The 24728-nt window shown below is 45.9% G+C and overlaps 1 protein-coding gene across 2 annotated transcripts in view; it reads right to left on the bottom strand.

The window, feature by feature from the left end:
* The window catches only part of GRHL2 (grainyhead like transcription factor 2), a 61470-nt gene extending 47000 nt beyond the window's left edge, over positions 1–14470 (bottom strand). For both annotated transcript variants that reach the window (XM_042869248.1, XM_042869249.1), the window contains exons 1-3: positions 14335–14470; positions 3608–3797; positions 615–682 (exon numbers count right to left, since the gene is read on the bottom strand). In XM_042869248.1, coding sequence (XP_042725182.1) covers positions 615–682; positions 3608–3797; positions 14335–14354 — 278 coding nt within the window. In that variant the 5' untranslated portion in view covers positions 14355–14470. The remainder of the gene's footprint in view (positions 1–614; positions 683–3607; positions 3798–14334) is intronic.
* Positions 14471–24728: the final 10258 nt, after the last annotated feature.

The raw sequence follows: 24728 nt of genomic DNA, 5'->3' as shown, positions 1-24728 counted from the left end.
TGTACAACATCAGCTACACTGAGAAATTTTGCATAGCAAAAAATTAGTTATTTCTCCTTAAACACACTCTCCCTTGTGCACAGGTCTAAATTAAAACAGGAATCAGGCTCCTCTGACTCTACAACTTTTAGCCTGCTGAGGAGGGCTGAAATCTGAGAAGACAGACAAGAACTTCTCAGGGAACGATTTTAATAGTTACTTTATTTGATTATGGGTAGACAGTTATGTCAAATAAAACTATACACATTGGGTTACTGAAGCCAAGCCATTCAGTTTCTGCCCTAAGAAAATTGAAGGAAAAGCAGTGAAGCCAACTGTCAATGTAATCTGACTTACTAATCTCAGCAGCAGTGAAAGAACAAAACACAAGGCATGAAAATTCTGCTACTTTGCATATGTAATTGTGTATTACATACAAATTGCATACGTAATAATCCTGCTCTATTTTTTAATAAATTAAAAGTAATAAGGAGTAAAGTTTGCTTTCCCAGATAGCCTTCATTCTCATATCATTTGGAAGAAAACCATAGACCTTCAAGCTATCACTGCTCCTGCAGTTCACAACTGATCAACACTGTTAGTATCTGGGTGTATGATTTTGAATAATACTGTACCTTTTATCTTGGTCTTCTTGATTATCATTCACTTTGTTAACAGACAACAGCCTTTTATCTCTGGGAACCTGAGAACAACATCAGGCATGGGGTCAGGTAAATGCAACTGTCAGGTACTTGTAACTTCAGTTAGCTCTACTGTAACAACTAGAAAGACCAAGAGTTGTCTAATATACAGATGCAAGGAGCTGTTTTTCTTTGGGAGACTTACTGTGAACAAGATAATTTTCAAAGAGAAGAAATGTAGAAGTTGTGGGTTTTTTTTCTAGTTCTTGGGTAAATAAATCCAGAGCAAAGCTCTTTCCTACATGTCTATCTCTGGAATATCAAACTAGGTTAAAGCATGTCAAAATCTGAGCTTACATTCCCAAACACACAGACACATGGGCTCTTCACTGCTTAACAAATGATGAGAATGAAAAGGGGATGCTTTGAAGAGCACTCTGTGAAGAACATTTAGAGGAAGTTTTCAATTAAACCACAAGAGCCAGCTGTGAGGTCCTCCTGTTACAGAGCAGTCAGAAAGACGCAGAACTTGTATCAGGGGAAGCGTACAAATCCTTCTCTTCACTAGCATGAGAAGAGGTCAGGGTGTGTTGGCATGTCATCAGAGAGCACTGACTTCTGCTTTGGTGAGTGCAATGGCAGCCATGAGAATTAAGGCAAATCTGGCCCCCAGACAGACTCAAATCGACACCAAATGGCTTACAGATTCCCACATGCTGGTTTTCTGAAGTTAACATAGAAATGAAATCACCAAGGGCAAAGTTGCTGCCATGGCTGTGTTTTTCTTTGCTGAACCAGCAATTTTGGAACTAACGCTTCTCATTCTATTTTTTCCACACCATCACAGCAGTCAATTCATGGTTAAAGAACAAGAACAGACCTAAGGATGGGCTAAACTCATGCCTGTTATCTTTAAATACTTTATTAAAAGATCAGGAAAACACTTGTATTTAGAGGGAAAAATATGATATTACAGTGCACTACAGTACCTAAGGTTAACATCAACTGTATCTGCAAGACCACAGTAGTGTTAGAAGTGCCAGCCAGAGCCTTTCCTCCTCTTAGAGACATCCTCTCTCCCTATCCAGTGTCCTTCTGGTTAACAAACTGCTTTCATGAATTTTAGAAGTGTGATCCAAGCCACAGCTAACACCTGTTGATTCCCATTCATGTATTTATCATATATTTATCCCCAAGGGGGAGTCAGTGTTTAGACAAATATCAGTAGAAGGAGAAGGTAGGAAAAAAAAAAGTATATTCTAATAATTCCTATTGACAAGGAAAAGCACTTCAAAAAAACCACCATTACCAGCACGTCAGAATAAATGAAGCAGATGATAAACAAGGGCAATTCAAGAGTCTTGTGAATAGGAAATCCTCCTCTACAGTGCAGCACAGGGCTTGAAGCTAGGTTTCAACTTCCTGTATGAGAGCATCATCAAGAACAATCCTTTTCTCTCACTTTAAGACAGAAGTGGCAATTACTGAATGCTGGAAATGGCTTTGAGATTAACACAGCTTATTCCATCTGAACCCCCCGGGGCTCTTGCAACTGTCTGGAACCTGGGATAGACATATTTCCTGAAACATTGTTTTGGGAAGGGAAAGAGCTGTTCTCTGTTCTTATACAAAAAAATCCAGCAGAGTAATGAACTGCTAGATACAAGGGTATAGCTAGGACAGAAGCCAGTACTCCAGATGGTCGTACACATCCTGAATTGTATGAGTCCACATTAACTTCACAGACTCTGGTAATTCTGCCAAGCAGAGAACAGGACCGTTCCTCTTTCTCACTGGGAAATACCCTTCCCTACTCATTGCAACTGACAAAAGAATGGAACATCTCTCAAAATGCAATCAGTAATGAAATAAAACAATGTTTAACGCTAATGTCGGCATATGGCATCTTGTGCATAAATTCCCCTGAACACTCATCTAATAATTGTAGCAGACTGAGAAACCCATTCTCCAAAAGCATTTATGCTAATAAATACTAACAGCAGAGGTTTTTCATTTTCAATTTCCATTTCTGCCACCTCTTCACGAATTAAGAGTGGAGCTGGCATTATTCTGTTGGCTTTCAAAGAAGGTCATCTGTTCACGTCACACATCAGTGGTTTGAGGAGTACGAAGGCAGTTTAAGTGAAAAGCCCAATTCCAGATTTTAACATTTAGTAGGCATCACGGATTTTGTTTCCAGAGCACAAAGAGGTCAGCCTTGTTTTCAGAGTGACATTTCTGCATTACAGAGAGAAGTACCCTGTAGGGCTCTCCTCCAACTTCAGCAGAATCCTTTGGTATAGCCCTAAATTATGAAATACATGAAAAAGAAAGGTGGTATCAAAGTGGAAGATAAAGCCCTAGGCTTAAAATCAGATAACAGACTGAAATTATACGTAAATGCCTACCCTGTACATTGAGTCAGCTCTGTGTCCAGCTCCATTTCTGTTCTCCACCTTTCTATTTAGACTGCAAACTTCAAGTGCAAGGGCTAGACCTCACTGTATGTTTGTACACAGCCTACTACAATCATTGTACAAATAAAAATAACATGGGAAACTGTCAGATGAGAGATACTCCAGCCAAAGAACAAATTAAAACATCTGTAGAATGAAGCAAAAAAGCAGACAAACCTACAGATGGACAAGGTCTCCTTTTTTCCACTTTTAAACTAGTATTGCAAGTATAGGGGCATCAAATAAAGGGGGATTATTCATCCAAGGCTCTTCCAAGGTAAGAGGAAGAATGCAGCACTGTAGAAGAAACCATGCCTGCACATTTGATATAAGAATTCTGATTTTGTTCTTTCTCTTCAGAACTAAATATGTGAAAACAGCCTCAGGGAGGCTTCCTAAAGTGGCAAGGACACTTGATGTAGTATCGGAGATAAAACAAGGTGTAGCAAGTTGAAAACTGGCTCTTTTGATGCCTCATAAGAGTGGGCCCCTGCCAGTGCAGCAGGGAGAGATACCGATGGAGTTACCTACTTTATAATAGTCATATAATAGGCCAAGGGCAGCAGCACTGTCCTCATCACCATTTATGCTCATCATGGCCTTGGTAGCTGCTGTTAGGGGATTCTCCAAATACGACTTCCACGCTTCATCTTCGCTGGTGTAGGCTCGTCTGGTGTTGAATGAAGTGTCATTTGGCACTAAGGCCACAAGTCGCTTGTTACTGCATAGACAGGAAGAATAAAAGGTGATCCAGGAGGGATTACTTTATTCGTAATTCACAAGGCATGTTAAAGAACATCACATAGCTAAATGAAAGTGATATGTTACATCAAGCAAGTGCCTCTGTAATAAACTCGGTGACACAAATATTTAACAGTATTAGGTATCTTAACCCCTGATAATAATGCAAATGTATTTTTACAATTAGTTATTGAGATATTTTAAAACTAATTGTGGAAAAAAAAGGAAGTTACAATACAAGAACAATTTTGCACCAATATTTTTGTTAGCTTACACTTGATTGGGAAAAATAAAATTAACTAAAATCCATTACAATAAGACACAAATGGAAAAAAAGTAAAATGTATGTAATGCTAGTCTGGTGTTCACCTAAACTGAGCCTGGTTCAGTATTTAATAACAGGGTACACCCAATAACTGAGTTATTTTCTGCTTGTGGAATGTAATGCGTCAATAATTTCAGACAGGTTTTCAATAACAAAGGTACGAGCAAAGGGTCTATGGATGGAACATAATGAGTCAACATATTTGAGCTCAGTTCCCACTTCATCACTCATCAGATGCAGTTACAGATCCATTGTAAATATACTGAAGACCATTAGTAAGTGGGATTAGCAGTAGAGCAGTTTCCTCCATCCGGAAAGTAGTACAAACTGACCAGTGCCAGCAAGTCTAATGGGAGAGGTTATTCTGCTGCAGATGTAGCAGGAATTTCCAGTGTAATGGAAACATAAATGAAGATAATTGTATCTGCTTTTGTAAAAACATTCAATAATCTCATGGATTAAAAAAAAAAAAAAGCAGCATTCCTATTACACAAGATAGCAGAGCAACAGACAGACGGAGCAATAGCAGAAAGAAGTGGGTGCTTGCTGCACATATAAGAGCGCTGCCCAGATGTACGGCTCGAGTTACACAGATCCCAATGAATCAAACTTTTAACACATTATCCTATATACATCCAAAAACGGCAAATAAATAATTGAATACACTGTAGCTTTTTATAAGCCATTTCTTGCTATCTTCTGCATAGGAACCATTTGGTATCCAGCTTTCCCTTTTTGCTCTCCTCTAGCTATTGCAGTGCCAGCTCGGCAGGCCACACCATGGTGGCTGCACAACGCCACAAGGAGGGCCGTGCAGCGGCTTCTGTTCGCAGGTAGCCCCAGGACTAACAGCCCACTGCCTGACCTCAGCCACGGGAACAGTTGTGGGCTCCACGTGAAACAGAGCGTGACCCCTGGCCTGTGGGGAAGAGGAGGGGGTGGGTGAGATCACTATCTCCATGGTGCAGGAGCACTGGCTGCAGGCTTCTTTATTCAGTGAAAAACAAAATGATCTATGTGAGATGTGGAACAGTTTTATGAATTCTGGAGGAAGAGAGTACGTCATAGCTGCACAAAATACATGCAGTGGTTACAGTTCAGATTATATTCTCCTTTCATCTGAAATACCTGGAGTTTTGGAAGTTCCCCTTCTTTCCCGAGGGCCTTTCTTTCTGCCTGACCTTTTGCTGTCTGTTCTAAGGATTTTCACCCTCCCTGTACTCACACATAGATCTGTGTTGCCGTGGGTTTGCTAGAGCAAACAAAAGCTTAAGTACAAAGTAGGGACCCAGGGAAAGACAGAGAGACCTGCGAGGTCTGCTTTCCTTTTCAATGCGTTATTGTTAGCGGCTCAAATCAGATTTGCAGCAGCCCCATTGTTCGTGCCAGGGGTGGCAGAAGGCCCGTCCCCACTCTGGAGTAGCCAATTCTCTCTGGCTCGCTGCTCATTTTCCATGCAAGGATTCTCCTTTCCTCAACAGAGCTCCCCTTCAGTTGCAGCACCGGCACTGCACAGCACACAGTGTCCAGCTCGCAAAAAATGCCTGCAGCTCACTGTCAGCACTGCCTTTGGTTGCACTGAGCTCTATTACCCACACAGCAGTCTTAACTGCTTACGAGCGCTGCAGGCAGACAGCAGATACCCTTTGGAAGCACCTTCTAACAACCACACAGCGCTCAGACGCAGAAATGCTGGAGGGGAGGAGCTGCTCCCCACTGCCCCAGCTCAGCAAAGTCAATCCTACAGCAATCAGAAGATAGTGCTGTCCCACACAGGTGTCATGGGTGACTGCGTTGGGAAGTGAAGGTGCAGGAGCTCCAGAACAAGCAGCCTGCACATCAGCAGGCGGGCACCACAAAGCCACGCGTGCAGAGGCCCAAGGCCTCTCAGCAGTTTTCCCTAAACCCCAGGTTTTCACATTTAAAAACTCAGTAACCTCCTCCTCTGACAAGAGAGATGGTCTGCAGCTAATCAACCCACACATTTGTTGTGTTTACTCTGCAAACAGACTGAAACAAAAGCACTAAGAAAAATAGAAAACTTCCTCTTCCTTACCCCCTCCCCCCCCACCTGCCTCCAGCTGTAATCAGCTTTGTGGGAGGTTAATGGTCAGACCTAATTATCATGATTTAACATAGTCAATCATTTCAAAGATTGTACGCAAAGCACTCAGCCAAAACAACCCAGCTCGCTCTAAGAAAACTTCTCTATTAATTAAGGTCGTTTGTATGGAGGGAATGTTTGCCTGGAGAACGAAAGCTGCAGCATGTGCACGTGTCCCCTCTGCTGTTCCACAGCTCCCAAACCTCCAGGATCGGGTCAGCCAGATGTGACAGAGGCACAGCTCCAAGAAGACCAGCCTCCCCCTAACGAAAAGAGCCATACTTTATAACATCCCCTTCAATTGGCTAGAAAGGACAGCAAGAGCAGCAGATACCAGGCACATCAAAGCCTCCCGAGGCCTACCAGTGCAAGCCAAGAGCCCAGCCCCAGCCATGCCCCCACCACATTCAGGCCTGCCCACTGCCAGGATGCACACTAACCAGCCAGAGCCAGTGGCACGCCTGTGCACTCTGACATCACACCACATTTACTGCAGATGAAACTCAGGGAGGAGAGCCGGTATGTGAAAGCCACAAGCTTCCTTTCCAGCTGTCCCATGAGCTCCTAGTGAATGCCAAGTGCTTTTCTTGTCTTCTGTTAAACAGCAGTAGGCAATTTGTATCTAAACACACAGATGTGTAAGGATGGAGCCATTTCCCAAGGCATGGGCTAGCTGAGGGGCCAGACTGCCTGACACTTCATGTATGTTCATGACTAAGCTTCACACAACCTTTAATTTGCAAAATCCTTTTCTCCAAACAGTTCAGTAGCAATGTTCTAGTTTGCATCAAGCTTATAAAACTAAATTCTGTGAGCGTAGCATATAAATACAGACATCCAAACTTGGGCTCACTTTGCCTCATTGCAGTACCTGGAATCCCACAGTACAAGTTGGAGAAGAACACTGGCACAGGACCCAACCATCCTGATGGCAGCACTTTCAAGTCCTCCTTCTGACTGGAGATGAGCAACTTTCAACAGCCAGCACTTGGTGCTACAAAATCCTATTACAGATGAAACGCCACACAACTTGATGCAATTTGTAAATTAACTTAAGATGGAACCATAAATGTTCATCAATACACTCAAGAAAAGTGGTTTTAAAAAATAAAAAAAATAAAAAAAAAAAGCAGCTTGGTGAGCAGCTTGCTTTTTATTGAAAAACAAGATTTCCTGCCAGTCTCCTTTCCCTTTTTGATGAACACAAGCTTTCCAGTGGATTTGCAAAGTTCATGCATACTCAGTCTCCTTTTTCTTAAATTCAATGTACAAAGATGCCAGGGGTGGCTGAGAGCAACCCTGAACCCAAGTGCACAGATGGACCCAGATGCAACTTGCCTGTAGGAACTGTACAAACATTCCACTCACTCTACCATATGCTCAGCGTTACACATTGTTCTAGACAGTGTTTGTGGGGAACAAAGACTCATGCAGATGCCCCCAACTTTTGTCTTATCTGGGAAATTCATTCTTGAAACAGAAAACAGACACATCTTGGGCATTCCTTGGGATTTGACTGCTCGTTTGACACTGCATTTGTTCCAAGAACAAACTAAAGAAGAAAAAAAAAAAAGAATCAAGGTGCTCTATTACATATCCCTACAGACTTGTTTATTCCCCCACGTAAGATATGAGGGTTTCCCCCACCCGTGCTTGCAAGGTGCTGGATGGGAGCACACCAAGTAACATACGCATGGCAGTAGAGGACTGGGAGGAATCCTGTCTCAGAGGTCTGCCTGTTCTGACACTTGTGAGATAAGAGCACCAGGTACACGTATGCAGCACATTCTTCAAAAGGTTGCTTTAGGAGCTCACATATGAGCTTTGGTCCACACAGCTCTTATGAAGTACAGAAATTGTAATGCCAGTCAAATAACTGGAAAAGGTAAGACAGACTGCTGTGTCCTGGCTCCCAGCCCAGCACATCAAGGCCACAGAATACTTATCATAAATTCATTTTTTGTTGGATGATAAGAAAGTGCACAGGGCAATTGTCTACAGCATGGAAACTGGGGGAAATGCAAATTCTACTAGACACAAGCCAGAGAGACTGCTTCTGCATTGTGGGCAGACACGTACCACACTGCATCCTGGGTTCCTGATCCCTTAACTGTCCAGACCAGAAACCAGGCTGAAGAATGCTGTGGCTGGGGATTTTATGGGAGGAAAACCTACCTGCTTCAGCTTTCCTCCTGTGCAAAGAGGCAGAGATCTCCAGCAGCACCCATGTGTTGTTGGCTATGACAAAATACATGGGAACCCACTCCAGCCACATCCAGGAGCTGCAACTTGCTCCTCCTTCAGTTTTTACATAATGAAGGAGGGCAGAGCAGGATCATTTACTGTGTTTCAATAGTCCTGAAGCCCTCTGTAAGATTAACTTACACTTGCACAACTCTCCAGGCAGTTGTGAGGCCACTGCTATAAAGCAGATTCAGAGCAGCTGTCTTACAAAGTGTACTTACAAATCCATGGCACCAATTTGACTATAGTAACCACATTAAAAAAGAAAAAACCTAATCTAAAAGACAGATACCCAAGCTGGGTAAGTTAAAAACCTTTAGATCACTGATCATACACTCCTGCCTGTGCTCATTACAGAAAGATGTGTAAATGAAACGTAGCCCTAGTCCTCCTAGTACTCAAAAGCATTTGTTTTGAAGAGGTGAACCCAAATTCACTAACATCTGTATGCTGCTCTGCCTACACATAGGCTTAAAAAGAAAACTGTACGTACACATTTGCCTCACTGCAAGTTTTATTTTAAAAAAGTGTTGACTCCTCAGAATTTATTGCCAAAGTCATAATTAAAAGATCAGCAACATCTTCACTTCAATTAGACAGTTGTTTAAGCTACAAAGGAAGGTAAGTGTTTAACGAACAGGAAAATCCCAGCCCATGTCTCTTGGTATTTCATCTTCCACAGCCAGCAATCACATCCTCCCCAGAAGCATGAACAGGTCTCCAAAATGCACTGCGCCCAATCCAGGAGGGCTGTTATCAATACACAGATGATTGGGAGTGAAGGAGAACCAAACCAAGGAGCCCATCTGCAGCCCAGAAGACACAACATGTGGCCCAAGCAGCCGCCCGTACCAAGGAGCTTCCATTAAAGAGGCAGAGTAATTTTGCCTACTAATGACTGCAGGTTTGGGACCCTCACAATTTCTGGGCAATTATTCTTTTTGAGTGCAAGACCAACCTGAGCAAGATCATGCACATTAAATGACTAAAATGGATTATTCCCCCTTTAAAAAACACTCAGAGAGGAAGTGAAATTAATTGTAAGCACAAATCAATGGAAAAAAAAGACTAATTCAACAATCAGATGCTTTCCAGAAGTTTTGTTTTTACTCAGAACTAAAATAACTTTAAGCGATTAAAAAGATTAAAATAAATTGATGATTCATTAACATTGAAAGAAATACTAAGCATGCCAAAACAGAGGTTAAAAAAACAAAACAAAAAAAAAAGAACACACAACACTGTGACATCTCCTCAAAAAATGAAGCTTAACAAAAGGGACAAATGGAGCTCACAACACACAGCTGAGCAAAAGTAGCAGTTACTTGGCAGTTTCAGATTGGGCCACACTGGTTTTGTTCAGAAGCATACTTCAGGCATGCACAGCATACAGGCTGTTCTGGCTGCCTATAAAAACAGCAGCAGACTTTAAAATCAAGAACAGGTCACGGCAAAGCTTCCCTGACCTGCTGCAGTTTAACCTGCCCACTGACCCCACAGCCCTGACTCATTCATTACCCCCATGGGAGTTAATGGAAATGGAATCGCTGCACTGACAGCACAGATTGCCAGATTTTCAAAATACAAAATCTTTTATATGGCCAGGAGGAAGACAAATTCAACAGCTGAACAACCCTGGGAGGTAAGATTACCCAAAATACAAAAAAAAAAAAAAAAAAAAAAAAAAAAAAAAAGTAAACTCAGAAGTATACTTTACAGAGCAAATAAAATACAGAAATATGAAATACACCATTGTCTCAAACTACTAGAAAATGAACAGAACTATGCAGATGTGTAATCTTCAGGTTGGAGACAGTCTCAGCTTACCTGTATGTTGCAATGTTTGACTTCTCCTCAGTTCACATGCACTTAATAGTGTTTCATTGGTTAAATATTTCATAAGCAACAGTTCTCTTCTTTATGAAGCTGGTGCCATTAAGGTACAGGACAGCGTCCCTGTACACTGGGCCAGCCAAGCCAATTAGTCCTTTCCTTTCAATTAGCTACTACTGTCCCAATCACTGATTAGAAACCTAGTGAAAACTCATCCCGTGATTAATTCCTAACCAGCATTTCAAAACATTTTTTGTGCATTTGCAAGAAAGGTAAGTTAATTGGTTGATCCCTAATCACAGAAAAAAAAAATAATACTTCTGGGAACCATCACGGTCTGCACTGGATTAATATTTGTGAAAAATTTTGACAACAAATGTCAGCTGGGTTAATATTATTTCCCCTTCACATGTCCCTGCAAACCAAGAATGATGTCCCTACTGATCCCAGCCCAAGGAGGAGGTTATGTCACCACTGTAGCCATGGAAGTGACCTGGGAACATCCCCTCCTCCCTCCTGTTCAGACCCCCAGCCGGTCTCACCACTGAGGGACACCTGTGTTACAGGACTGAGTAACCATTTCGTACCCCTACTCCACTCAGCCAAGTTGTGGTTGCAAGTTCTGCAATGTTATGCATGCTGACTTTCCACCTTCCCTGCAAAGAGGATACTTCCTGGGGAATATCCATGAGAACAAGTCTGATATCTGAAAAGTACAAGCTTTTAAAACCTCTAAATTCTCATTTCTCCATTCATTCCTTGATGATTAATACTGGAAAACTCATCTCAATACATGCTCTATCCAGACTCTCAGCAGTGGGGGGGAAAAAAAAATATAAATTAGCAGTCTGCAACCTAATTGCCATTCCTCATGAGCTGATGGGTAATAGGTTTGGCCCTCAAAGAAAGAACTAAGTATAATTCCCAGAATCACACAGAAAACCATAAATGCCCTTTGCTGTTACAGTACTGGATGCTTAAGCTAAATAGTATAAAGGCAGAAACTACATCCAGGAAGAAACACAAAACCAGAACAAAATTACTCTGTTAAGAGTCCAAGATGGACTTCAGTCACGCTGCCAAGCGGGCAGGCAGGATGGGAACATGTTTCCAATGACACACAGGAACAGGTCTGAACCTATTTCCACATTCAGCGTCACCTCCCCCAGTTCTTTGCCCACATGGACACACTCAGTGCAGACCTGGGCTGCCCCCAGCCCTCCTTCACAAGATTGGTCTGAGCACACCCCAACTCCATCTGCCCCCTGTCCTCAGTCACTCCTTTGCGTCCTGGAAGTGTTGCAGCCTAACCAGCTGGGGCTGAAGCCACAGGGTCAGCATGCACAAGCTTGCTTCCAACCCTACTCATCAGGCAGCATCAGTGCCAGCCGCTGAGGGACTTGCCACTCACCTAAAACTGGGAACAGATAGGACAGCACTGTGGTGGGACTACTGTTGCTCCTCATTCACAGTGCCAGCAGCAGTCCAGCACCCTGTTAAGTCTCACAAGTACCAAGGTCACCAAATCAGCTCTAGCTGTGTTTTGAAGGGATTAATGGTTTCTGCACACTACAGCAAGCACAACTTTCAGCTTGCAAATCACAGAATCACAGAATTGTAGGGGTTGGAAGGGACCTCCAGAGATCATCGAGTCCAAATGCAGTCATGAACCCAGGAATGCAGACACCTTGCCAAGTGGATGCTCCCTACCCTTGCCAAAAAAGCCCCCTTGCAATACCTCTGAGAAACGGGTGACAACAGGCAGCCACATGGGTCTCCAGAACACTCACAGAAAGGCAAAAGCATATTTCCTTCCGCAGAGCTTCTAGCTTAAGCAGCTGTCTTTAGCTCCAGTCATTTGCCTGCCCTCCCTCTGCTGCCCTAGAACATCACTGGATGGCATGATGTAGCCAGATCGACAAGAAGCTGGTCAAAAAGTTGTCAAAAATATTTGCCAATGGCAGGCCGGGCTATGCTGGCCTAGCATTCCCTTAGCCAGCTCTGTTGCTGCACAAACACCTCTACTCACACCGCTGGGAGGAGGCAAAGGGAGGCAGCAGCAAGTGGTCACAGCCTGCTTAAGTCAGTACTACCTCTGAGAAATGCATGTGAAACCATGTCTTATCTCCTCTGACTGATAGGAGTTTAGGGAAGAAAGCAGGCCAGACCCAGCTTAAGCAGCTCAGCTAAGGGGAAAGATGGGAGATATGCACAGTATCTTAGGGATAATCTCCCCTTCCAAGCCCCCTCAGTTAGCATTAGAATCCAGTGACCTGCTCTTTAGCATTCTCACCCCACCACCTCCCTCACTTAAAGAGGATGATGCAGGGAGCACTGCCAATGGCCCTTCCTGCCTTCTGTGTCCCTCCCGACCACCTGCCTCCAGCAGTGCTTTACCAGCACAAACCACACAAAGACATGCCCACCAATACTGACAAATCAACTGACCATTAAGTGATTGACCTCCCTGTCCATCTTGTCTTAGGGAAGGTTTGTTTTTACATAAAGAATAGGCCACGTGAAGGAGCGCAATGTCATACTCCTTGGATTAGGTTTTCATATGATATAAAAGCCTTAAAAAAACAAACAAACAAAAAAAAAAAAACCTACCCATGCACCATCTCAGCTTAATCTAATTCCTCATTCCACTCGGTCATCTTTCTATTTGTCTACTTTTGAATCTTGAATTTATTTGTCTACTCACATTACACTTGTATACAAAGAGCTCGGGGGATTTCTTCACTTTTGATTTCCTTCCCAAACCCTCACCTCTAAGTTTTCTCAAGCTCTCCCAGCAACTAGAGGCAGAACATGGGCCCACCTGCACAGAGGCAGTGCTGCTGTCTGGGTGTCCCTTCGGTGGTGACACCATCGGGGTGTGAGAACAGAGGGAGCGATACTACCATGTGCGGCTTACATTCACGCCATGCTGCGCAATGAAGGGCGGTCCTGAGACTGGCTGCGTTCGAAAACCAGAGGAAAAGCACTTTCGCCCTCATTCCTGTAGTCTCACGCGTGAGTTAGGCCTCGCTGCAGCTTCCCACAGCTCCCGGCTGCGCCCACAGAGATGCGTGCCCGTGCCCCACAGCTCTCGGCGAACCCGGATCCTCCCCGCCCCGCAGCAGCCCTCGGAGCTCCGTCCTCGTTCCCCTCCTCGCACTTGAGTCGCCGCGGCCCTCAGCGAAGCCTCAGGCCTTCGTTCCCGCTGCCACTCGCAGAGCTCCAACCTCCGTTCCCAGCTCCTGCCGCCACGGGCCTCACTTCACGCCAGCAGCGACCGTTCGAGGAGGCCGCGGCCGACCTCACCTCGCCGCCGTGGCACGGCAGCCGGCCCCGCTGCTGCCCTCTACCAGTAACCCCTCCGTCCCCACAGGGGCCCCGCGCCCTTCCCCAGGTCGCACGGCCACAGGCCCCTCCTCTCCGCCTCCTCTGCCACAAAGGCCCTTGGGGCGGGCGGCGGGAGCGCCTCGCACCTTCCGCGGCCGGACCGGCGGCACCGAGCGGCCGTCCCGCCGCGCCCGGCCTCCATCTTCCCTCCCGTTACCTCCCGCCTCCATCTTCCGCCCGTTACCCGCCCGACGCCCGCACCCAACCAAGATGGCCCGCGCCGCATTCCTGCGCCCGGGCCTCAGGGCGTCCCCTGGCAGCGGCCTTACGGGAAAGAACAAAGCACGGGGCGGCCGGGCACGAGGCCGGGCCGGCAGTTCTCGTGAGCGCCGAGGGGCGCGGGGCAGGGCAGGGCACGGCAGGGCCCGGGGCCGGCGGCGCCTCGTGCTCTGTGCGGGGCGGCAGCGCACGGCCGTGCCCTCGGCGCCCGCAGCCTTACGTGGGGATCCTCGAGGTGGGGGGGGAGGAGGAAGCGGGGAGAAGACCGTCCCCAAAAAAAGACCAAAGTCAGGCAGAAACGAAACAAACCAAACCGGATCCGCACGCTGCGGAGCGGCGGGCGCCGCGCGTCGCTCGGCCCGGCGGAACACATCCAACCGGTCGGGCCGCGCCGGGCGCACTTACTTGTCCGTCTCTTGTGACATGTTTGCTCCAATGAACTCGCTCCCCTTTCCCGGCGCTCGGTCTCCCCGGTGGAACTGGACTTTCAGGTCTGTGCAGGTGAAGGTGCGCGCGAACGCCCGGTGCGGCAGAACCAGAGCTACAGGTAATTCTGCTTGCCGTGCCCCCCTGGCCCCGCTCCGCCGCCGGGGCAGCGCAGCGCCGCGCAGGTACGGCCCCAGCCCCCTCCCCCTCGCATGTGGGGAGCGGCGCGGAGAGCGGCCGGGCCGGGCGCGCGCAGGTAACTTTCCGAGCGGCGTCGGATTCTTTCACTAAAGGAGCGGGGCAGAGGGCCGAGCCGCGCGCTGATTGGGCGGGGCGGGCGGCAGGTGCGCTGCCATTGGAAGAGGCGCGCAGGTACGGCGCCGCCGAGCTCCAGGTAACGCGCCGCGCCGCGCCGGGAGGCACCGCGGGGCCGCCGCTGAGCGAAGGGAGAGAGCGAGGGGAGGGCCGGCGCCGCGCTGGCGCTCGGGTGGCGGCCCCCCGGCAGGCGGCACGGCCGAGGCCGAGGGGAGGCCTCGCGGGCGGCCGGGCGTGACGGGGCGGCGGGACTCGGGCAGGTGGCGGCCGCTCGGTGGCTGCCGACGGCCGGCCCCGCGGGCGCCGCGGCCTTCGGGGAGCGGTCGGCAGCCGGGCTCCTCGTGGGACGGGGGGTTTGGGGTCGGTTTGGAGGGGTTTGATTGCCGGTTGGCTTATTTCCGACGGTGCCGGACGGTGCCGCCCCCGTTGCTGCGCGGTCTGAGCGCGGGCGGTCGAGTCCCGGCTGCCCGCAGCAGCTGCCCGGCGCCCGCACGGCGCTCACAGCGCGGAGCTGCCGAGCAACTGTGCGCTGCGCCGGCGCCTCGGTGCTGTCCGAAAGGACGGATGGAGCTCTGGGGGCGGCGGCTGTCATCCGATGGTGGGGAAATGTAGGAAGAGGGCTCCTCGGGTCAGCTCGGAAGCCGGAGAAGAAAACGAAGCGCCTGCGCTCTGTCGCTGTGCCCCCAGCGGGGCAGGTCGGCATCCCGCCCGGATCCTCACCTCGGGGATCTTCCTGGGCTTCATCTCTGCCTTACAAATAGTGCTGCATAGAGGGTAAATGGGCCGTTATATCGCACGGTGACCTTCGCAGGAAAGTTAAGTAGCTGAATGAATTTATGCTGGCCTAGCAGAACGACTTTTCTACCTTTCGTTTCGGCTGGTGAGGACAGAGCAGAAAGGTGCCCACAGAAATAAGCATCTGTATAACCAAGTGTGAGGGCTGCTCCAAAAGTAATGCCTCCTATTTTTGATTCTGTGATTTTATTATTTTTTTTTTAATTTTTTGTTTTGTTGGGCCACAGCATCAGATATGGATGTAGAGGCTGAGCCTTCCCACCAACATCCATTATGTGTTTTTGCTTTGTGGCAGATAGCAGCAGAAGGGCAATTTGACTAATGGTGTCTGACATGAAAGTTCATATGAAGCAAAGGTATGGAATTAAATTCCTCCACGCAGAAAAAATGGCACCTGCTGACAGTGGATGTGAGCACAGGGAGGCGATAGGTGGTGTGTTTCAGCAGTGACGTGAAAGCCACGTTCTGCATGGCCATGCACAGCTGTCAGCCCACAAAAAGAAGTGTCTCAACCAGCTCATCCACATGGATCAGCTACTGGTGGTGGCTGTGTTGAAAAATAGTGTTTTGTAGCTGAGAATTTGCTCTATAAAATAATGTTATCATTCTGTGTTGTAGTTTCCGTGGAAATAAATAGGCAGCACTACTTTCAGAGCAACTTCAGTATGTTTGTCTATGAATGTGTGTCTGTAAGCTCACAGAATTGCATTCTGGAGGTCTGATCCTCTTTCAATGCAGTGGAAATCAAGACTGATGCTTTAAAGTCATTAAAGTCAAAGATATTACTGTATCACAGTCAGGCACAAATGATTGTTACTATTTCTCAGCTTTTGCCTGTATTCATAGTAACAACCAAATAAAGCCAAATCAATATAGCTCAGTTTTAAGTCAGCTCAAGTGCAGTCTCATGAAGATCACAGAATCACAGAATGTCAAGGATTGGAAGGGACCTCGAAAGATCATCTATTCAGGTCCCTCTCCCAGATTCCCTGTTATGTTTTTAACTTAACAGAATAAGAAATGTAGTTTAGCTAGATTATTGACACTTGGACTGAGCACGAAGTATTACTTAGCCTTCCTTAATTTTCAGTCACAGGAAAGAAGAATCATTATGCAATCTGTAAATCCCATCAAAAGTTGCTAATGTGGCCTGAATTGTGGATAGCAAATACTAGTATTGAACTTCTCAGTTTGTAGGCCGTTATTCGTAACAATGCCTGTATAAGTCAGTTTATAGAATACATTTTGAGGAAGCTGTAAGACTTTGCAAAGCAAAGAAGACGAGTAATTTTTTCACTACAAATAGTGCAGTTGTTTTGTATAAAGAATTACTATGTCATCTTAAAGCAAGTTGAGCCTCCCAGACACGTTATCACGAGGTACTGTGAGCTGTTCTGCAGGAATAATGGGAATCCCATCACGGTTTAAATTAATGAAACCTTACGACTGACTGCAGAAATGATAAGATTTCATTCACAAATATTGATACTATGTTGAAAGAGGCTTTTGAGACCTGAAAAGGCTACCTAATTGAGTGCTGTAAATAGGATTAACCTCAATTCAGGTATCCTCTTTCCCTTTTTACTTTTTTCAAATTATGGGAAACGTTTGGATGTGTGGCTTTCACTTTTTTTTTTTTTTTTTTTTTTTCTCTCTATGAAATGTATAGGAAAAAGGAAAGGAGGATCAGCAATGAGCACCTTTGAAAATGTCACCTTCCCCAAGTTAGCAATGCTGCTGATGTACGATTTTGCAGGGAAGAAAACAGCATTTGATGCCATCTGCAGTCCTGGACCAAGCCCAAACTGTAACTCAGACTGAAATGGAATTTGTTGTTCTAGTCCTGGGTCAGCTACAAAACCGCCTTTAGCAGCCTGCTCTCAGGAGGGATTGCTTCCAATGTAGCAGTTGGGAGACTGAATTGCTGCTCCATGGCTGCAGAAGTGTTCAAGGTCAAAGTGAGGAACAGAAGTGGAAAATGCAGTAATGAACTTTTGATTTGAGGTTGTTGAAGATGACAGCTTATTTAGTTGAGACTTGCTTAGGTGAAAAATATACCCTGAAAATTATTTTAAGTAGATAGAAGACATTGGGCTCATCATTTTCTGGATGAGCATTTTGTTCCAGACTGCAAACTGCAATTCAATTGTGAGCGTCCAGCTGAGCAGGTCAAACAGGTCCTGTCTCATCCAGCCCGGTGCTCATTCTTCATGAGTTCCAGGATTGTTATAAACTAATCTGTTAGTCACTGAAAAAATCATCTAATGTTATTTCAGGCCAGGCCAGTCTTGCTTCTCATAGAATAAAGGCAGTATAGGCCAAAGATAAAATGGTCATGCAATACGTTTTTATGAATCTAGGAGTTGTCTTTGGAGTGTACAGGAACAATCTAAAAGACCAGATCACTTTTTTGTGTTGTTTACTTCTTTGCATAGAAGCCGGTAGGGTGTTTCTTTCTTTCTTTTTCTTTTTCTTTTCTTTTTTTTTTTTTTTTTTTTTTTTTTTTTTTTTTTTTTTTTTTTTTTGCTTGCTTGCTTGTTATTGCAAGGATTCAGAGTAGAATTCAACCATCTACCTTGTGTTTACATGATGTGTTCCATAGCAGCCAGCATCAGCGCTGTTAGGACTTGCCAGCACTGGGCAGAGGAAGTAGGGTGCACAAACAAGGTTCAGCTCAGCTTGCTAATTGCAGTAAGTACCTAAAATATCTTTCAGAAGACTATTAAAAGAAGTCTGTCTGATAAAAGATGTTAGAGAAGTATTTATGTCAAAACAGCGTTGTAAGGCAGCTCAGTGAGAGCGCAGATGTTTGAAAACAAGTGTTTGCAGTAGGCAGTGATTACCACGTATTTTTATTTGTGTGTTTCTCTGTAATTGATGGCTGTTGATATAAAATGCTCTCTTGCAGTAAGTTCAAAGCCAACCACCTACCTACTAATTTTGTAATGCATTTACTGTTAGTCCTCCCCATAGCCCTCCCTTTGTAGTTATCTTCTATGTGAAACTACGTTTACTGGAATTTGTACAGACCTTGATCTTCAACTGACTTCAATGACGCCGTCACGTACATCAAAATAAATAGATTTTAGTGCAGGTCTCCTATACTCCAAATGGATCGCTTGTATGTTCTGATAATGGATTATCCTACACTATTAGCATCTAACATAAAGAAAGTAATCCTAAGTAACCAAAGTCGTAACAGCAGGTTACTTGTATTGTTTCACAATGAAACTATGGAAGTGCTATCAGAATGGAAGGCTCTGTGACTAGTGGCAACTACCTGCTGCCTGGAAACTGCCAGTTGCACTTCCCAGGCAGCTCAGCTGGGATCTTCATAACAACCTGGAGCTCTCCAATGCCTCCACATCATGCGTGGCAACAGCAGTTGAGCAGCACAGAGGACCATGGAATACGTGGCTCTGGGCAACGTGGGCTAGTGGTTGGAGACCCTGCCCAGGGCAGGAGGGTTGAAACTAGATGATCTTTGAGGTCCTTTTCAACCCAGGCCACTCTAGTTCTATGATCGAGCACTTCTGGACACAGGGCAGGGCATGGGGCTGCACGTGCCACTTCTATCTGAAATGCTGATCTGCGTGTCTTATAGAGCCCTCAGAGCAACATGGAACCATGTAAGAAGAAAAAGGGGGGGCTTTGTTTGCTCATTATGAGCATAGAGTTCATGATTCTGAAAGATGTTATTATGTAAATATCCTACATATCTGCAATGCCTGTCTTAGGCAGTATGGCACACAGAACCTTGTTTCAACTTAAAACAGAAGTCATTTTTAGTGGTGAAAATACCTCAGTGTGGCACTCCTTTCTGGGTTGAGACATGGAGACGTCTGAGGAGGTAGCTAAGTCTGACAATAGACTGGAATATTAGCTTCTTGATTAGTAGTACCAATCCATTTCATAAAGATTACTCACCAGTTTGAAACCAATTCAACAGAATGTAATACACAGGGACGGCTTTTCTGCAGATGCTTTGATCTCTGATAGCATTTTCCAGTGATTCAGCCAAGCGTTTTGAGACAAGGGGAAACTACAGTTAGGTCACCTAATGGCTGTGGTTTTGCTTTTAGTGAAAAACTCTGCCTGAAAAAGAATAAGAAAACATCTCTGGAAGACAGCTTGATGTGCTGTGGGACCTGGGACTTGGAAATACCTTAATTAAGCTGAAATTGATACTGTGTCACAATGGGGTAGAGCTGTGGGACATAAACAACCTGGCCTCCGAGAAGAATATCGAGTGCATCTTTGTGATGCTTTGTCCGACTTCTTGTGATAGTCACCAGGATCTCTCCATCATCACAGAACAAATCTGCAGCTTCACAGACACATCTTGAGTAATCCCAACTTGAGCTGTCTGGGGAGAAAGGTGAAATGCTTATAGTTTGTTTATGACGTGAAGAGTTCTTGAGGTATGTCAGAAGAAAATTGTCCTAATAGTTGTCTATCCTTTTTTTTCCCCTTGAATTGCTCATTGAACACGCATAGTGTGTTGTATGCTTGGGTTTTTTTGGTTGGCTGTCAGCAGTAGTACTTTGAAAGCCATCTTTATTTTCATAATTAAAAGCTGCTTTTTCTTTTTTTCAGTGACACAGTTGAACAAACAATTGGATGGATGGTTGCTCCTGCTGAAGGGCTCTCACAGGGGAGCAGGAATGGCTCTCTGCATTGGCTGCTGGGGCTTCCGCTCCCAGCCTTCCTTCATCAGTCTGTCTTGAATCATTATGATTTGCAGAGCATCATTTGAAAGGAATCTGAAATAGGTTTTCACATGTTGATCACATCTCTGAGAGCTTCATATGTCTCTGCATCCGTTGAGTGTTTTTAAAAAGCAGAGAAGCTCCACAGATCTGTCACCCCATCCTGAAATAAGAGGCAGTCAAAAGCTGATTAAGAGTGCATCTCTTCTTGCTGCAACGGTATGTCCTAAAATAGGCTCTGGTGTTCCAATGTGCAGACAGTGAAGGATGGGATATAAAGAATTGCTTGTTTACTTTTCCCACACTCGGAAACTAGAGTAAATTCAGCACAGATTCCACAGAAACACTTCCGATCAGGGCAATGGGAGCTGGAAACAAAGCTTTGGATTTGCTTAGAAACAATGTGTTTCTTCCTCAAAATGAATCGATGCCTTAATCAAGTAGCAAGGTGCTTAAAGAATCACAGGGAGTGGAAAAGCAGCTTTCCAGGCTTGCTGAGAAAAGGGGGGGGGCTGATCGCCCTGAGGCTGCTGCTCAGTTGTCCCTGTGGCAGAGGACAAAGGGGTCTGGTGGCACAAAAGGAGCCCCTGCTGGAGCCAAGAGATCTCTGCTGTGCCTTGTTCTATGGAAGGGTCACTAGGCCACTTGTCTCTGTTCATGTTAAAGCACCTTTACAGACAGGCATAGGTCCTTCTGCTATTTGCTGTCGTTCTCGTTTGAAATAGAGCAATATTTCAGAAGAAAGCAGTCCCACTGATCTCGTTCATAAATATAAAGGCAGTATTGTGAGTATGTAGTGTTACTCCATCAGGCTTTGGGGCAGTGTAGGCTCAGAGTTTGTCAACATAATCTTTGTCCTTCTCTGCTGTCTGGGTTTGGTTCTTCATTGCTCAGGAGCCTCAAGGATCAGCTCAAGCTGTGGCTTGGGGAAGACCCCCGTTGTAGATGCGTGCAGTCACTCCATCAGCCTGCACTATCAGGCGCAGCATCTCAGCAATACCGTGTTTGTACAGCGCACACGCCCTGCATGCACCTACAAGCCTGCTTTATCACTGCTAAGTCTCTGCTGTGAAAGTAGATTTCTGCTGGTGGAGCTGCCCTGCCAGACAGGGAGGTGTGCTGACTGCTCTGTCCTGTCCTGCGCTACTGTGCTGGGAGGGACAGACCGGGAGCCGGGCTCATGGAGCATAGTGAGACATGCAGGTCCCAAGTTCTTTTGTACTTCATTTTGCTTTCACACTATCACTGTTACCTGTGTGCATTATTACGCTGCCCAAACCAGTATTGATTTTCATATTGTGTTTTAACAGACTGGAGTTTGGAGCTTATTCTGTCTCCTTTGGCTGTGTCCTATGACTGTGGCATATGCTGCTTTTTAACCTTACCTTTGTTTCTCTGAGTTCCTTCTTTAATAGCAGGATTTACAACAGCTGTGTTTTTTCTTTCCATTTTTATTTCTTTTTCCTTTTTCCCAAGTGGATGGAAATCTTAGCTTCTTCCTAAGCAAGGCGAAGAAGTTTTGTATGGCTCCAGCCACAGAGATGCTGAGTATTTGTTTCTCTTTATTTGACTAGAAAACAGAGTACCTGGCAATGGCTGTTTGTTTATATGGTGTGCTTGGGTGTGAGGGGCAAAGCAGGCAGATTTACATTTACATTTCTTTACTGCTTTTTTCTTGAGCTCCCACACATGAGCAATAGCCCTGCAGGGTAGGGAGGGAGTAAGATATGTGTGTTGCTCTTTATTTCACTATAAACTTCGCTCTGATTACTAGAACTTCTCAGGGGAAGATGAGCTCTGCTTTACCATTGCTGGGAGTATAAATCACTCCTAATTAATACCACAGTTGAGCTGCCTGGAAAGGGAGGCAAAACTCATACGCTTTGGCGGTGTCATTCCAGTAAACCTGTGTGAGAGGGAGGCCAGGCTGACAGCCTGCAGGCTCTGTGCTCCGGGGCAGAGACACGGGTTGGTATCAGGATGAAGTTGCTCAAGCTTTGGTGAAGTTGCTCAAGTTCTGACCCAGATACCAGCTGTCCACGACAGTTCCTGACCTGTGGAGCTCTCGAAGGAGGAGCACAAGGCAGACATTAGGAGGTAGGTGCAGCACCTCTCCATTTTGTACATGAGGTTTTTGAGCAACACACTTGCCAAAGGTTTTGTGAAGAATCTGCAGAACTAGGAATTCAGTAGCCCTTGCCCATCTCTCAGGCTGGTGCCAGAGGCAGACAGGTAGTTTGCTAAATGCTTCAGCCCAACTCCTCGAAATTATGCCTGCATTCCCACTGAAACCAGCAAGTTCTTCAGTTTAGAATGCATTTATTTTTAAACTGTAGAGGCAGAGCCTACATGTTTGGACAAACTAGCGCCAGAGCATTGAGTGCCTTGTAGATTCTTAGCCCTAACTGACTGCTCGCTGAAAGCACCGCCTCAGCCTCCTGTAGCCTCCCAGACAGAGCCTGACAGAGTGCATAGTGCCTTTTTTCAGCCTGACCTTGCCCTTTTTAGCTTAAATCAATAGCAAAGACAAAGATAGAGTGCAAAGGGAAAGAATTCAGAATGAACAGTGCTCGCTAAATAGACAATCCACATGTGAAATGTAGGATTTTAAATGCAAATGCCTTCATCTTGTCTTATCAGAGCCAATTGGTTTAGCCTCTGTGCTACACAGGTTGAATCTAAATGTTGCATGGATAACTCTGAGCTGACACCAGTATTTATGCAGGACAGCTGATGATGCAATGTTGTAGTTGGCTTCAAGGAAAGGTCTTACCCCAGGCAGAATGGAGTCCATCCCCACCAAGGTTTTACTTTCTCATCATTATTTCTCTCCTGTATGAAGTGTAGGCAGTAAGCACTGAGCTTGGCACCACAGCACAGTGGAGCAGGAAGTCATGGGGATTTCCCTGATAGCCCCAAGGTCACAGTAATGAACATGCAGCAACTTGGGAAAAAAGCAGCACACAGGAGAATGCCAGAAGGTCCTGTCACCTGGCTGTCCTGCAACCTTGTTTGTAAGGTAAGGGATGAGAATGTCCTGTTAACAACATGCTTCAATCCCCCTTCTTACAATGAAGTTGAGCAAAGCATTGGTTTTTCTGGGAGGTCTAATAGGTAGAAAGCATTCCGGTTTCCACAGGTTGACTTTGCTTAGTGGAAGAATATGTGACTACCCAAAGGAGCTTTCTCCTTACCCTAGAGAATGCATTTCTTCCCTCTTCTGTCATATCAGCAACCTTGCTCTTTCACCCTCCAGAGAACTGTTTTGTCTTTGCTTTCAGTAGGGTTAGTTTTCAGGCAAGTAAGTAGGCTGGTTTGACCCTGTAAAACTCCATTCCCAAAGCGTGGGAGTGATGGAGACAACAAAAGCAAGGGAACAGGAGTTGTAGGGCAGACCCACCTCTTTTTGCTGTAATTCGGTTTTAGCTTTGAGTTTTAGCAGTTGTGAAAGCTCATGAAAAGCAGTCTTTTCTGCTTGGGATGAATGAAAGCCTCACAGGTGTAAGCATGGGGATTTAATTGCAGCATTGACCCAGCCCAGTTCTTCTCTTCCAGTCTGACATGTGGCTGCCTCGTGTGATGTCTCTTGGCATTGCAGAGATATAGCATCACCCACGGCTCTTGCAGCAGCAGCTGTTTCTTTGAGCCTGTCAGCCTCCTCCAGTGGCTGGAGTAGCAGTGAATTTCTGCAGATGCACAGTACTGCATCGCCATAGTCCCAGTGAAGCCACCAAGTTTCATGGAAGTCTATGAATGAGAGCAGCTATCCAATCAAGAAGGTATTCTCTACATTGCAGGTTAAATGGCAGTCTTTCCTTCAAGAAGTGTGTGTATAGAAGACGTTCCTGGTTTTTATGACAGTACTATGAAGAATGTCGGTCGTTCTGAGTTGCCCTTTGCACTGCATCACTGTTCTGTGCTTTGGAAGTGGTTGTAGGGCTGGCTCAAGCTCTGTCGGCTGTGCCTGGGGTTAAAGCAGGTGCTTTGGCCCTCAGAACCCAGCCTGGCAAGATGGGGGCAGATAGGCAGATATTTCCCCTCTGTTGTTCCCTTTGGGTTCCAGAACTTCCAAACAAGACTAGGAGAGGGGAAGGGAGACCGAGGATATCTGAGCATCTTCTCAGGCCAGTTACACACACGACAATTACCTCAGTGTAAACAACCCATCGTACCGGGATGGGGAGAGCCTTTTGAGCCTGAGGAGGGTGCTTTGAAGTGCCTCTGCTCAGGGAGTGTCCGTTAATGCAGGGAATTGCACCGGCCGCTGCCCTGGGCTGCGCTGAACGGAATTGGGCTGCGGTGCCTATTGAGCTGGATGGGATGGCTGTTAGGTGCCCTCGGTATGACAAAGCGGTCGTTAACATTCCACCAGCTATGGGGCAGTAACCAGTAGCAACGCTTGCCCGTCTCGGCCAGCCCAGCTTGCTGCCGCTAGCGGTGCCGTAAGGGGATTTGTCTCTTGTACGTGCTGAAATTCCACTTTCCTAGCGCTATCTGCACGATTTCTCGCATGTTCTGTGGAAGAATCCTAGCAAGTCACACCGAGGTTAATAT

This window comes from Lagopus leucura, unplaced genomic scaffold (genome assembly GCF_019238085.1).
Source record: "Lagopus leucura isolate 7727_CA_CO unplaced genomic scaffold, USGS_WTPT01 Super-Scaffold_100002, whole genome shotgun sequence".
NCBI classification, from domain to species: Eukaryota; Metazoa; Chordata; class Aves; order Galliformes; family Phasianidae; genus Lagopus; species Lagopus leucura.
This window is presented reverse-complemented; position numbering and strand designations above follow the sequence as displayed.